At 37.0% G+C, this 15768-nt stretch overlaps 1 protein-coding gene across 7 annotated transcripts in view; it reads right to left on the bottom strand.

Annotated features, from left to right (window-relative positions):
* LOC113043576 (receptor-type tyrosine-protein phosphatase eta) overlaps positions 1 to 6005 on the bottom strand; it is a 236704-nt gene extending 230699 nt beyond the window's left edge. For 3 of the 7 annotated variants that reach the window (XM_026203048.1, XM_026203051.1, XM_026203049.1), the window contains exon 1: positions 5312 to 6005. In XM_026203048.1, the coding sequence (XP_026058833.1) occupies positions 5312 to 5377 (66 nt within the window). In that variant the 5' untranslated portion in view covers positions 5378 to 6005. The remainder of the gene's footprint in view (positions 1 to 5311) is intronic. The other 4 variants (XM_026203052.1, XM_026203050.1, XM_026203055.1 and 1 more) reach the window with 2 other exon arrangements.
* Positions 6006 to 15768: the final 9763 nt, after the last annotated feature.

Here is a 15768-nt window from a genome sequence, read left to right as displayed (position 1 = left end):
TGGATAGATGATGATGGAGCTCAACTAGTGTGACCATCAGGTTCTTGGTCACCAGTCTAGACAAAGCCCTTCTCCATCATTTGCTCAGTTTCAAGCTCAAGCAAGGGTCCTGGTTGTTTCAAACTTCTTCCATTATGGGTAACAGAGACTATGTGCTTCTGTGAGCCTTCAATGAAGCAGAATTTTTTTCCGAACTCTTCCTGATGTGTGGCTTGATGCAAACCTGTTTTTGAGATCTACAGGCTGTTTATGTTTTGTTTTTTTACCCCAGGGCTTGGATTTTGCTCTAATATGCATTTTCAGCTGTTAGATTTTCTATTAAAACGTGTGCCTTTCCAAATCATACCCATTCAAATCATTTCATTCATCATATCATTCAATTGAATTTGCCACAGGTTAACTTCACTCGAAGTGTAGTAACATCTTCAAACAATCTGAATGTTCCTGAGCTACATTTCAACTTTCCCATGCAATGGAAGGTTTGATCTTTAATACATTTGCTAAGATGTAAAAAAATTATATGCTTTATGGTGTAATACTGACATAATAAGAATGAAACACGCATTGTGTTCTGTGAAAGTTAACTTATAAGCACAAGCTTTCTAGGTTTGTAAAGTTTTCATAAATTAACCATGCAAAATAGTACACATGTTTATTATCAAACCAAATGCACAATAAAGCAAATAACCCTGCATCATATTAAAATGATTTCGTGAGAAGCAAAGGGAAGTTGGCGACTTTATAGATGCAAATTGTTAAAGAGAAAACACCTGACAACATGGGCAAGAAATAAACCACTAACCTAGCCATGCATGAATAGTTCATTTCAAAGTGACTCTTGTCCTGCTAATCTAAACCTATTTGGTTTCATTTCCACCGCTGGACACATGAGGAGAAACGGACTGCTTGCTCTTTTCCATGCAGTTCGTTTCAATGGAGACTATTCTGGGTGCAGTTCAAGTTCAATCATTTGTGGCATAATGTTTATTACACAAAAATCTTTCAAAGAAAAACTCATCCAACCTTGAAAAAATGCAAAAATGCAGGTCACAGCGAGGCACTTACAGTGGAAGTGAATGGGGCCCATATTTGGAGGATTTAAAAACAGAAATGTAAAGCATATAATTTTATGGGCGGGGGAGGTGTGGGGAATTGGGGACAACACTTACAGTACATTAATTTTTCTGCTAAAACTTCTGTATTATTTGAGCTATGCAATTTTTCCTTTTCATTTTATTAGATGTTTTACAATTTTAGTCATTATGTTGCCATGGCAACAAAGTTGGAATCATTTTCATTAGATTTTTTGTTGTTGTTATTGTTGTTGTATTTATTTACTTATTTATTTATTTATTTAATTCTATATTTTACACACTATTTCTATTACATTACATATAATATATTATTGTACATTTTTATTGCAATATATTTAATTAAATTATTGCACATTACTGTTCTGTCTATAAACTATTGAAACTCTTATATACATTTTTATTATATATTAGTTACATTATTATTATTATTATTATTATTATTATTATTATTATTATTATTATTATTATTATTATTATCATTATTATTATTATTATTATTATAATTATTATAGAGTGTTGTCAAGCGCAAGGTTGTGGGTTCGATTCCCCGGGAAAATTGATAGCCTGAATGCACTGTAAGTCACTTTGGATAAAAGCGTCTGCTAAATGCATACATTAAATTTATTTAATTTAATTTTATATTATAACATTATATATAGTATATTAATATAATTATTATTATTTTTTTATACTTATTTATATTTATTAAAAATTGTTCACAGCTTGTCTTTAAAATATTGAAACTTTTGAAATTGAAACTTTTATTTATAATACATTATTATTATTATTATTTTCAGATTAAATGTATTTATCATGTATTTTATTATATTCATATATATATTGTATTTTTATTTAATTTTATTATTATTATAATTTTATTATTAAACAAATTGTTCACATCTTGTCTCAACACTCTTGAAACAGTTTTTTTATGTTTTTTTACAGAAAGAAAGAAAGAAAGAAAGAAAGAAAGAAAGAAAGAAAGAAAGAAAGAAAGAAAGAAAGAAAGAAAGAAAAAAGAATTTTGTGGTAATCAACATTATACCAAAAGTGCTTTCATGTGAGATTTAAAAACATCCAAAAATAAAATAAAAATATTAAAAATAGTCAAACAATATCTTTATGCAAGGAACAAATAAAAAGTTAAGAAATTGGCACATTATCTGTTTAGTGAATGAAAAAAAAAAAAACCTTGTTCTGAGCAAACAAGCCTAAGAGATACTGAATTATCGTTACTTAAAATGACAATTTAGCCACAATCAGAGCCAACTCATGATGAGAAACTATCTAAACTATCAGGCCCACTCAAAGCTGCTGCTGCTGCTGCATTTCTGGTGTGATTGGTAAATATATTCCTGGCCTTCTAGGACACTGTTGTTGTGCTGAACTCATTGGCCAAAACAGCAGGCCTGAAAGCAGTACAACTTCCTGTGTGTCGAGAGAACGGGGCGGCCGAAGCGATCGAGTGCTGAGAATAACAGGAAAAGAATGAAGTAAACTCCTTAAGACTGGGCTTTCCAGCACCGCGACCCCAGACTGTCTGGCCTGAGACTCAGGTTCACACTTTGATACGATCACAAGGCCAATTTCTGTTCTTTTCAAGACCTTATTGTTTAACTCTCAGGACAGAGGTGGACCATAACCCTTAAAATATGTTCAGTAACCGGCTACATAATTTGTTATCATTGGCTACGAGCCGACAATTATGTTGCAGCAGTCATAATAAACATTGTATGGCCTACAATTGTAATTTATCAGAAACTGGAAAACTGTCAAGTTAGTTGATACAGTGATTCAGAAAGCTCAGATCATCTGCTCTCAGCCTCTATAAACAACATGCAACAAGCACATTTGCATTTGTTCCAAGTAATTCCACCTACTTTCCATTCAGATCTGGCAAAATCATACAACAGATCATAGTCTAAGAAAACCTTTGGGAACCCTTGTGAAAAAGATGCACACTTCAGCAAAAGAGCACTTAATATGGAAATAAAATGCTTTGAATTAATCTACTTAAGTGTGAACTGAATGCAATGCTTTCGGTAATGTATTTATTTACATTTATATTCAATGCAAATAGATGAACATAAGAAAAGGTTTTTTAACTTAAGTAGGACTTAAGTACATCTTTATGTAATTCCATAATTATTCTATTGTCTTTGAAATATGATTAAAGTTTACTGCCTGATGTATGGAAGCCTGTTTCTGCCAATGAATAAAAAAATAAATCTAAAAATTTTGATGGATTTCTTTTTCAGTATTGTGAAATATAAACTCACAACTGTGAGTTATAAAGACCAGTTCTGATAAAAAAAGGGAGAAAATTTTCTTGCAACTGCAAATATATGTTTCACAATTCTGACATGTTTCTGACAACTGAAAGTTTCTCGGACTTGTGAGAGAAAAAAAAAAACCTGAAGCAGTTCAAATGAATAGCAAGATCTTTACATGTGCTCTAGTAGTCCAAAATAAATGTATAATTGACAAAATATCATGAAAAACTTAATGGTTTAAGTGTACTTAAATACAAATTTGACATTTATAAAAAAAAAATGCATGTTTTAAAAGTGTACTTAAGTGTGTTAAGAAACATGAAAGTGAACTCTCTTTAAGTACACTTAAGTTTAATTTAGTAAGTAGTCTTTTATTTTTAAATGTGAAGTACACTACAAGTGCCCATTTAATAAAATTAAAGCTTCTTTTTCACAGAGTAGTAGTTTTCACCAAAAAACTGTCATTTACTTGTATAATTTGGCCATCCTATAATTTTATTGTCCATGTGAGAAATACGAGGGAAACATGAGAGGATTATGTTATCAAATGCATCACTTTTTTAAGGCTAAATCTTTTTAATACATTTGTTTAAGTCGTTTTGTTTAAGACTTGGAATGTTTTTTCTTAACTCGCTAAACTCGACTCGATGCAAATTTGAGTCTGTTCATCAAACAAAGCTTATCGTATGGCTTTAGATTGCTAGAATTAAAAAAAAATATGCTTCTGATGTGCTTTTGTGTCCTTTTTCAAGCTCCCTCGCCAGAAAGAAATAGCTTGGAATGACAAAAATGTGATATGCAAAGCAATATACAAAACTGTATCTGTATATGTGGTTATGTGTTTGAAGAATATGCGTTGTATTTATTCTGTTCATAATTTGTTTGCATCGGCACTAATAAAAGTTTTTTTGTCTATAAAGTAAAAAGAGAGAGATAAAAAAGTACTTTAGCTATTCAGACACTTAAAGCACAGTTAAAAAAGTATAAATATGTGATTCATTATACTGTACCAATATATATAAACACAAAACCTGTCACTTGAGTGGTACTTTTTCTACTAATATGCACACTTTATGTATTAATATGTACATACAAGATGCTTCTTTTAGGGGGAATAAGTATACCGCGTCTCTGACAGCTTTTGCAATCTTGCTCTTTATGAAACTGACACGATCCACTAACAGCTGATAAGTGTCCAAAAACGATTCATTTCGAACACTGAATTTGCTTGTCCTTTAGAAACCTTTTGGTGACTTTTCAACTTTATAATTTATGAAATGCAATGCTATTTATACTTTTTATCGCCTGTTTCGGACCACTCTACATAACCAGACAAATCAATCAGATAAATATATAGGCTTAATGAATCAAATTTTGCAATAACATCCAAAATATCAAACCTTTATTTGTATTGCCTTGGAATAAGCAACCAACCAAACTTATTCTGTCTGACTTCAGTATAAAGGTAGCCTTATCATAACCACTGACCAAAACAAACTTCTTCAACTGTTGATGTGCAGTGTCATTTCTACATTCTAGTGTTTTGTTGTCTCAACCTTTACAAAAATTATTCTTGGTTTATTGTAGGAGGCTAAAAGCGCAGTAACTATGTTTAACCACAGTTTTACTAACCATGGTAAGTGTAGATAAACTAATTTGGTTACCATTGACGGAAGATGGATGGAAATAACTGGTTAGTGAAACACAAAAAACATTTGGGAGAAAAAGGAAAAGTTTCAAGATTTTTTAATTGAACACAGTGAGAAGAACAACCCATGACTTTTAACCAACAACATATAAGTTACTTTAGCTAATATGTTAATATGTTAACAGTTAACACCCGCAAGTGCTCGCGTGAACTTGTGTTTTAGCTAAACGAACATACATTATACTAATATATATTAAGGCTATGCAAAAAACAAAACAAAAAAAAACTTCTCTTACCTGAAGCATGACAAATATCAGAAGCGCCGTGCCTTTCCAAACGGTTTTGACAGAGACACGTCCCATCTTGACTCACGGAGCGTGTATTCCAGAGCAGCCGGTCTTCAGACCATCTTCAAGGTGAGTTTTCTCGACTTCTGTGACTTCTGTGACTTCTCTTGAACTTGACCGAGCAGTGATGCGAGAGGTGTGAACTCTCTCTCGCGGGAGGTGGAGCTGACGGACTGCTGACTGCAGAGTAGTATTAGCAGTGTTAATGTTCCCCCTCTGCTGAACGGAAGCTCGTCGCTTTAAACATTGCCAGAAATAATGACCGCATTCCGCCCCCAGGAAGTTATAATGTTCACTATTTTAAACAGGCCAGAGCCCAAACTTATGGGAGTGTGGGAAACAGTTGGGATAGTATCCAGTGGGACACTGCGAGATGTACAGTCAGTAGCCTACTTTACAAAGTCTCACTTGCTTGTATTAGCTATTAGTTCAGTAATAGCCTAACGGAAATTATTTACACTGATGTTTGGACGATATGCTATAAAATACGGGGCTTACAAAGCTTTTCTGTAACTGTCGTTTAATATTTTAGGGGATTGAAACTTCCTTTTATTTGCCCCGTTCTTCACTTCTGCTTTCCTCACAGCAGGCAATTCTGGTGAAGATTTGCATAACTCCCACACAAAACACGAACAGCTATATATATATAGGCATACGTCCAAACATGACATTAAATAAAGGCTATATAAGATCCTTCAGAAATCAATTAATATGCTGATTTAATATCAGAATGTTGGAAAAATTGGTTGTCCAGCTTATTTATTGGAAATTGCGATAAGCTACTTTTTATCAGTTTTAAGTATGTATATATATATATATATATATATATATATATATATATATATATATATATATATATATATAGTTTATACGTTTATCATATTCTAGCTGAATAAAAATTCTTACAAAATGAATAAATAAATAAAACTGACAACAAAATATTGTTCCAAAAGAGTTCTATTTTAAATAAATTCTAATCTTTTTAAAATTATTATACAGATTCTATATATATAGAATTAAAAAAAAAAAAAAGTATCATTGGCTCTAAAGTGACTGGAGCAATAATGCTGAAAATGTCACAGTGTCTGGGTTGTGTTCCCTGGGGTTCCACTAGATGTCCTCCTTTCTCATGGTGTCTGTCCGGGGGTGATTTTCCGGGGGACCAGAGGAGGTCGCAGAGGAGAGAGTGGTCGAGAGGAGATTCAGCATCGCTCTCAACCATGGCCTCCCCTTGACCCAGGGCTCCTGTGGAATGAGTCAGAGCCACCATCTGACTATGGTGGACGGAGAGGTGAGAAGAGGCGCACGCCCGCCATGGTGGCGCCACTGCCCATGATGGCCGCTAGATTAGAGCCAAGAGGCAGAGTGGACGCCAGCACAGCGCCACAACCCAAGATGGCCGCCAACCCAGCGCCGCTGCGGTGCATGGCCACCAACCCCACACCACGAGGCAAGATGGAAACCAGCCTTACACCACAGTACCAGATGGCCACCAGATGGCCACCAGCTCAGCGCCGACGTTCAAGAGGGCCGCTGACTCATTCTTAGAGTATTTTTCCATGCTATCACAGATCCTAGAAGCTCCCAAGACTGTTCACGTCAAAGACGCTGAGCCAGCGTCCCAAACCAAGATGGCCGCCAATCCAGCACCACCGCACAAGATAAATGTCAGCCCAGCGCCACAGCAGGCTGGTGCCCGATGCCGAGGCGGTGTCCGAGGCCGTTCCCGATGCAGTGCCCGAGGCCTCTCCTGATGCCGTGACAGAGGCCTGCCCGAGACCGTTCCAGAGGCAGTGCCCGAAGCCGAGGCACCTCAGGTCTCCATAGACAGTCTAGAGTCTAGTCAGGTTCCCGTGAACTCTCCAGAGTCGAGTCAGATTCCCGTGGACTCTCCGGAGTCAAGTCAGGTTCCGGTGAACTCTCCATAGTCGAGACATGTTCCCTTGAACTCTCCAGAGTCGAGTCATATTCTCGTGGACTCTCCTGAGTCGAGTCAGGTACCGGTGGATTCTTCGGAGTCGAGTCAGGTTCCGGTGGACTCTTTGGAGTCGAGTCAGGTTCTGGTAGACTCTCCGGAGTCGAGTCATGTTCCCGTGAACTCTCCGGAGTCGAGTCATGTTCCCGTGAACTCTCCAGAGTTGAGTCATGTTCCCGTGAACTCTCCAGAGTCGAGTCATGTTCCCGTGGACTCTCCGGAGTCGAGTCAGGAACCGATGGACTCTTCGGAGTCGCGTCAAGTTCCGGTGGACTCTCCGGAGTTGAGTCAGGTTCCGGTGGACTCTCCGGAGTCGAGTCAGATTACAGTGGACTCTCCGGAGTCGAGTCAGGTGTTTGTGGACGCTCCAGAGCCAGGGCCAGTCACCGATGACCCTCCAGAGCCAAGTCAAGTCACTGGGTGGTCTGCTGCCCCGTCCTGGGGGACTCCGGTCTCAACCACGGGGGTGTGTTGGTCATCTGCTCCGCCCTGGGGGACTCCAACGTCAACCACGAGGACGTGGTGGTCATCTGCTACGCCCTGGAGGACTCTGGCGGCGACCATGTGGACGTGGTGGTCATCTGCTCCCCCCTGGGGGACTCAGACGTCGACCACGAGGAAGTGGTTGTCATCCGCTCCGCCCTGGGGGACTCTGGCGGCGACCACGAGGACGTGGTGGTCATCCACTCCGCCCTGGGGGACTCTGGCGGAGGGGGGGGAACACAACCCAGACACTGTGACAGTACCCCCCGTACTGTCACAGTGTCTGGGTTGTGTTCCCTGGGGTTCCACTAGATGTCCTCCTTTCTCACGGTGTCAGTCACCAGATCACTTCCTGTTCCCTTATTTGGTCACCTTCCTCCTTGTTGTGTAATTGATTGTTCCCCACCTGTCTCCTGTTTCCTCATTATTCTTCTGTCTATTTATACCCAGTCTGTCTTAGTCTGTGTGACGGAGTCCCTGTTTAATGTCTGAGTGTTATTCATGTCCGTTAACTCTTGCCTTGCCTTGCTTTGTGATCGTGTCTTGTTTATGTTATTTGGATTATGTTTGGTTTTGACCCCTGCCTGGACTGTTTACCCCTTTGGATTATCCCTAAATAAACGACTTACCTGCAATTGGTTCTCTCTCCTCGTTTCCTGTAACACCGATCGTGACAGAAAATCTCGGGAATTAATTACATTTTAAAGTATATTAATGGAGAAAACCAATTGTAAGATCATTTGACAATATTACAGTTTTTTTTACTGTATTTTTGATCAAATAAATGCAGTCTTGGTAACCAAAAGAGACTTCTTTACAAACAGTACAAAATATGAATGATCCCGAACTTTGTAAAATGATATTCATTACTAAATGCATATTAAAAACAAAGACTTTGACATATGTTTTTCATAATATATTACAGATTATTATAATAGGCTACATATAATTTCATATAATAAGTCTAAAATGAATATAAATGCAAACAAGTTATGTGTCATAAATAAACTTAAAAATATAATATACTCTATATATTGTTTTTTCCCTTCAATTCCTTATAATGAAAGTTATATCCTCATCTAATTATTAATATATTAATTGAGAATATGTACATTTTTGTGTGGTGGTAAAATATTTACTCTATTAGGCATATACTAAACTCCTCTGCCCAACCCTATACACTCATTTCATTGTTATTCACCATTGTAATCTTTCTCTTCCTGTTGATTCCTAGAGCCCCATTCTGAGCGTTTACTTAAATCTGAGATGAAAATAGTACTAATGATACTTGCGCAATGCCCAAGAGAGAAATTACCATGTTTGCTCGCAATTATTTAGAAGTTCTGAAGCTGTTCTTGGAGATTCAGTGTTTACTATGATGATTGTATGATATGGCTTTCAGAGTCCTCTGTGGAGGGCTGAAGGGAGATGCCTACAGACCCTGTCACTGTCCCGTGTCTCCTGGGTCTGGGTGGTTCCTCTCAAGGAGGTCATTATCAGCTTCAATTAAAACCAGTCCCTCTGCTCTCTTTTCTGAGTTGGCTTCACGTAAACAAAGAAACCTACAGCACAAACATACAGATCATATCATAAACTCGCCTCTCTTGGTTCAGTTTTTCTTGACAGAACGAGAAATGTGAAATTCTTATTTAAATACAAACCAAGCTGTTTCTTTTGAGCAGCATAGAAACCAGCTCGAAACCTTCATGAAATCTGCATGGCAATGTGAAATGATCAAAATACTTGGGCAGTGTAGTAACTGATTACATGTAATCTGGATTATATAATCATTACAAAAATAGCAAAGTATTGTAATTAGATTAAATTAAATTAAAAAAATACTTGTAATCAAATTAGTTGCATTTACTGACAATTGTGACAGCATTTGACCAATGGATTTATAGAAAACATTTTCATTTTAAGAAGTGCTCAAATTTAATGAGTTGGGTCAAAAATTGATCTAAAACTTAACAAAAAGTAGTCTGATTATATTATCTAAAATGTGTAATGGAATGGATTACGTTACTAACTACAATTTTTGTCATGTAATTTGGAATCAGTAACAAATTACAATTTGCAAGGAATCTACCCATCACTGCAGATCAAACTAGACACTGTATTGCGTTTAAAGGGATAGTTCACCCAAAATGAAAATTTTAATGTTTATCTGCTGACCCCCAGGGCATCCAAGATGTAGGTGACTTTGTTTCTTCAGTAGAACACAATCAAGATATTTAACTGAAACCTTTGCAGTCTGTAAGTCCTATAATGTAAGTGGATGGGAATCATCGCTAAAACATACAAAAAAAACAAAAAACAAACAAAACCAAACTAAACCCTGCAGCTCGTGATGATACACACATGTGTAAAAACACAAAGTGATAGGTCTGTGCAAGAAACTGACCACCTTCATCTTGGATTCCCTGAGGGTCAGCAGATCATCGTGTCAGGACCACACTATCGACGAGGACACGAAAGGTTCAGTAGACTTTTTGCTTTAAAGAATGGTTGTTGTCATGGTGTAAAGAACAGAAACTGCTATTTGTTAATAACTGGAATCTTTTCTGGGAGCGTCCTAGGCTGTTTCGCGCTGATGGATTACACCCCAGCAAAATCGGAGCGGAGCTTCTCTCTGACAACATCTCCAGGACACTCTCCATGTGACTAGTAAGACAATTCTCAAATAACCATTATGATGAGTTTTGTTCCACCCGCTTAAATGCTAAAAGTACTTGCGCTGTAAAAACTATCAAGACTGTGTCTGTTCCCCGAATAGTGAGGTCAAAATATAAATATAATATAGGATCTAGAAAGAATCTTATCGTAATTAAACCAGAAAAATGTAAAGTAAATGAACAAAAACTATTTTTAAAGTTTGGGCTCATAAATATTAGATCACTCACACCAAAAGCAGTTATTGTAAATGAAATGATCACAGATAATAGTTTTGATTTACTCTGCTTGACTGAAACCTAGCGAAAACCAAATGATTATTTTGGTCTAAATGAGTCTACTCCACCAAACTACTGTTATAAGCATAAGCCCCGTCAGACTGGTCGTGGCGGGGGTGTTGCAACAATATATAGTGATACTAAGAAAACAGGATACAGGTTTAACTCTTTTGAAATACTTCTGCTAAATGTTACTCTGTCAGACATGCAAAAGAAATCTAATGTATCTCTTGCTCTGGCTACTGTGTATAGACCACCAGGGCCGTATACAGAATTCCTAAAAGAATTTGCAGATTTCCTCTCAGACCTGCTAGTTACAGTTGATAAGGCGCCAATCATGGGAGATTTTAATATTCACGTTGACAATGCAAATGATACATTAGGACTTGCGTTTACTGACCTAATAAACTCTTTTGGAGTCAAGCAAAATGTCACTGGGCCCACTCATCATTTTAATCATACACTAGATTTAATTATATCGCATGGAATCGATCTTACTGCTATAGATATTGTACCTCAAAGTGATGATATTACAGACCATTTCCTTGTATCGTGCATGCTGCGTATAACTGATATTAACTATATGTCGCAGCGATACCGTCTGGGCAGAACTATTGTTCCAGCCACCAAAGAAAGATTCACAAATAACCTGCCTGATCTATCTCAACTGCTATGTGTACCCAAAAATACACATGAATTAGACGAAATTACTGACAACATGGGCACCATTTCCTCTAATACATTAGAAGCTGTTGCCCCGATCAAATTGAAAAAAGTTAGAGAAAAACATACTGTACCATGGTATAACAGTAATACTCACTCTCTCAAGAAAGTAACTCGTAGTCTTGAACGCAAATGGAAAAAAACTAACTTAGTTTTTAGAATTGCATGGAAAAACAGTATGTCCAGCTATAGACAGACTCTAAAAACTGCTAGGGCAGAGCATATCCACAAACTCATTGAAAATAACCAAAACAATCCAAGGTTTTTATTTAGCACAGTGGCTAAGTTAACAAATTACCAAACGCCACCTGATTCAAATATTCCACCAACGTTAAATAGTATTGACTTTATGAATTTCTTCACTGATAAAATAGATAACATTAGAAATACAATAGCGAATGTAGATTCTACATCATATAACACTTCAGTTTCATCCATCACATCCAAAGATAAACTGCAGTGCTTTACAACCATAGGAGAGGAAGAGCTAAATAAACTTATCACTGTATCTAAACCAACAACATGTTTATTAGATACTGTACCCACTAAATTACTGAAAGAGTTGTTACCTGTAGCCGAAGAACCGCTTCTCAATATCATTAACTCGTCGTTATCTTTAGGTCACGTCCCAAAACCATTCAAGCTGGCGGTTATCAAGCCTCTTATTAAGAAACCAAAACTAGATACTAGTGTACTGGCAAATTATAGGCCCATTTAAAATCTCCCATTTATGTCTAAAATTTTAGAAAAAGTTGTGTCTGCTCAATTAAGCACATTCCTGCATAAAAATGATCTGTATGAAGAATTTCAGTTAGGTTTTATGTCAGGGTTGGCAAGCGAGGAACTCAAGTGCAGACAGGGATCACAACACACAGGATTTATTTAGTACAAAAAGGGGAAAACAAAACACACGAGGGGGAAAACAACAGCTAGGGTGAAGACTAAATAACCAAACAGGACTGGGCTGACGAGACAAACAAAGACTCTAAATACTAACTATAAACAAACACTCACGGTATTACAAAGACTTCTTCAGGGATGACAAGGATTAACTCTCTCACGAGGCTGACAGGTAGCAACATATAAGTGGAACAATCACAAATGATGAACAATGAACCGACGAAAGACAGAGCACACTAGGAGATCTAAATAGGGGAACAATTAAGACACGACAGGTGACACAGATGGGGCAATCACGGCAAGACTAGGATAACAAGGGGGCGGGGCAAGGAAACGAGACAACAAAAGCACATGGCCCAAAGACAAGGCCATGTGCTTGTACACAAAACACGGGTCTGTCATGATCCTGCCTCAAGACTAGGGAAAAATCAAGGACACGAGGGCAGAATCATGAGATTTTAGGCCCCACCATAGCACAGAAACTGCACTTGTTAAAATTACAAATGACCTGCTCCTTGCGTCAGATCAAGGCTGCATCTCATTTCTAGTCTTACTTGATCTTAGTGCTGCGTTCGACACCATAGATCATGACATACTCATAGATAGATTTCAAAACTATACAGGTATTCAAGGGCAGGCTCTAAGATGGTTTAGATCCTACCTGTCCGATCGCTACCATTTTGTATACTTAAATGGGGAGTCATCTCATTTATCATCAGTAAAATATGAAGTGCCACAAGGATCTGTCCTAGGTCCCCTTCTATTTTCAATATACATGTTGCCCCTTGGTAATATTATTAGAAAATACGGAATTAGCTTCCACTGTTATGCTGATGATACTCAGCTATATATCTCAACGAGACCAGATTAAACTTCCCAATTATCTAAGCTAACAGAGTGTGTTAAAAATGTAAAAGATTGAATGACAAATAATTTTCTCCAATTAAATTCAGATAAAACAGAGATACTAATTATTGGACCAAAAAACACTACACAGAATCTTGTAGATTACAATCTGCAACTAGACGGATGTACTGTTACTTCCTCTACAGTCAGAAATCTGGGTGTTACATTAGACAGCAATTTGTCTTTTGAAAATCATATTTCCAATGTTACAAAAACTGCATTCTTCCATCTTAGAAACATTGCCAAGCTACGAAACATGTTATCTGTTTCTGATGCAGAAAAGCTAGTTCATGCATTCATGACCTCTAGACTGGACTATTGTAACGCACTTCTAGGTGGTTGTCCTGCTTCGTCAATAAACAAGCTACAGGTAGTCCAAAATGCAGCAGCAGAGTGCTTACCAGGTCAAGAAAATATGATCATATTACCCCAATTTTACAGTCTCTGCACTGGCTACCTATTAAGTTCCGTATCAGTTACAAATTATCATTACTTACCTATAAGGCCCTAAATGGTTTAGCTCCTGCGTACCTAACTAGCCTTCTACCACGTTACAACCCATCATGCTCCCTAAGGTCACAAAACGCTGGACTTTTGGTAGTTCCTAGGATAGCGAAGTCCTCTAAAGGAGGTAGAGCTTTCTCACATTTGGCTCCCAAACTCTGGAATAGCCTTCCTGATAATGTTCGGGGTTCAGACACACTCTCTCTGTTTAAATCTAGATTAAAAACACATCTCTTTCGCCAAGCATTCGAATAATGTATCTTTTTAATTGTGAGTGTAGTTGCATCTGATCAAAGGTGCATTTTTATTCATTAGCTTGGGTTAAACTAATGTTACTTTGTTGGATCAGCAGCTATGCTAATGATGTCTCTATTTTGTTTCTATGTTTCGCCACGGGATGTGACTAGGATTTAAACAAGCTCCAGTCTGGATCCAGAAAACCTGAGAAGAGATGATGCTGACCCCTCAGAGGACCCCAGATGATGCTAACCCTGAATCAACAAACAGAACTAACAATTATTGCTAAATGTGTGACTGAATCGTCATCGTCTAGCTGACTACGTCTTGTATTTTTTATTTTTTTTTCTAAAATCCTGTCAAATGTGCACAAACAACTAGCTACTACTAAATATTGTAGAAACATAATTTTCTGTAAAGTTGCTTTGTAACGATTTGTTTTGTAAAAAGCGCTATACAAATAAACTTGAATTGAATTGAATTGAAAAAACATCAAATTTAAATTTTTGGGTGAACTATCTCTTTATCGAGGATGAACTGGCACATACTGTATAAAGGTGCTACAACACTTCATTTTCAAAACTTTTTTTTTGTTTTTGTGTTTATGTTTGATCAGCTGACCCTTGTTAACAGTGCAACAGTGCAGTCCATCAAACACACTGTACTAAATATGGCACCACCCTGACTAAGATCTACAGACAATGGGTGCTCCTCAAACTGAAGGACGCATCCTTGTAGGACTATCTTGGACTATCTGCTACGTCATCAATGCTAGCAAAGGACATCTAACTTTAAAGGATTCTTCGTAGGGAGTCTTCATTTCATAGCCTTCATTCGTCCTGTTTTGAAACATGCATCATGTGTATCCTTCGTGCCCTTCAATTACCCACAGTTCATAAAATAATATATATATATATAGAAATTGCCATTGTACTTATCAAGTTTTGTTATGCTATGTAAGACAAAAAAAATTATTGATATTAAATTTAGCTTTTTCTTTTCTTCTGTTGTAAATTAATGCTGAACTGTGTGTAATGATGTTCATCATTACCGGTACTGCATTAATAGAATATTTTTAATATAAACTATGTCAAGATATAATTGTTATAGTATTTTCGTGCTGTGACCTAAAGATCCCTTTATAATAAGTGATGCTGTCTATGCTGGATACAGCTTGATGCAACAAATTCCCGATAGTAAACTAACGTCAGCTTTATTCCTAAAGCACACTTTATTACTAATCAGTGTCTTCCCTATACACAAAGTATGCAAGATGCATCAGGCCTCCATACCACCAGGGGGGCCCCTTTTCTCTCAAAGATGATTCAATGACTATGCGATTAATGGCTGTGTGATTAATACAATTTTAGGTTTATTTGTTATCTTGGCTTCAAACGATAAAGAAAACACCATTCCGCATGCTTTTTTTTTTTTTTTCTTAAAGCAGTGCACTGTCACTTTTCCTACGTAACATCCAAATTAGTTAAATATAGTAATATTACGTACTGTACAGTCTCCTGCCAGGTGTGTGTAATACTAAAAAAAGAAAAAGAAAAGGAAAAAAGCATGACTGAAATAGTTGTGAAATAGAGACTGTTCTCCAGGTAGCTTTTTGTGTGTGCGATTTGAGATGGCGCGAAATAGACGAATATACAAAAATACATCAAAATGGGTGATTTTTTTTACATAAATTCAGCTTACTATGTCATAAGTGAACATAAAGAGTA

The sequence above is a fragment of the Carassius auratus genome, chromosome 25 (genome assembly GCF_003368295.1).
Source record: "Carassius auratus strain Wakin chromosome 25, ASM336829v1, whole genome shotgun sequence".
In the NCBI taxonomy this organism is placed as follows: Eukaryota; Metazoa; Chordata; class Actinopteri; order Cypriniformes; family Cyprinidae; genus Carassius; species Carassius auratus.
The sequence above is the reverse complement of the archived record's forward strand: the minus strand, read 5'-3'. Positions and strand labels throughout refer to the sequence as shown.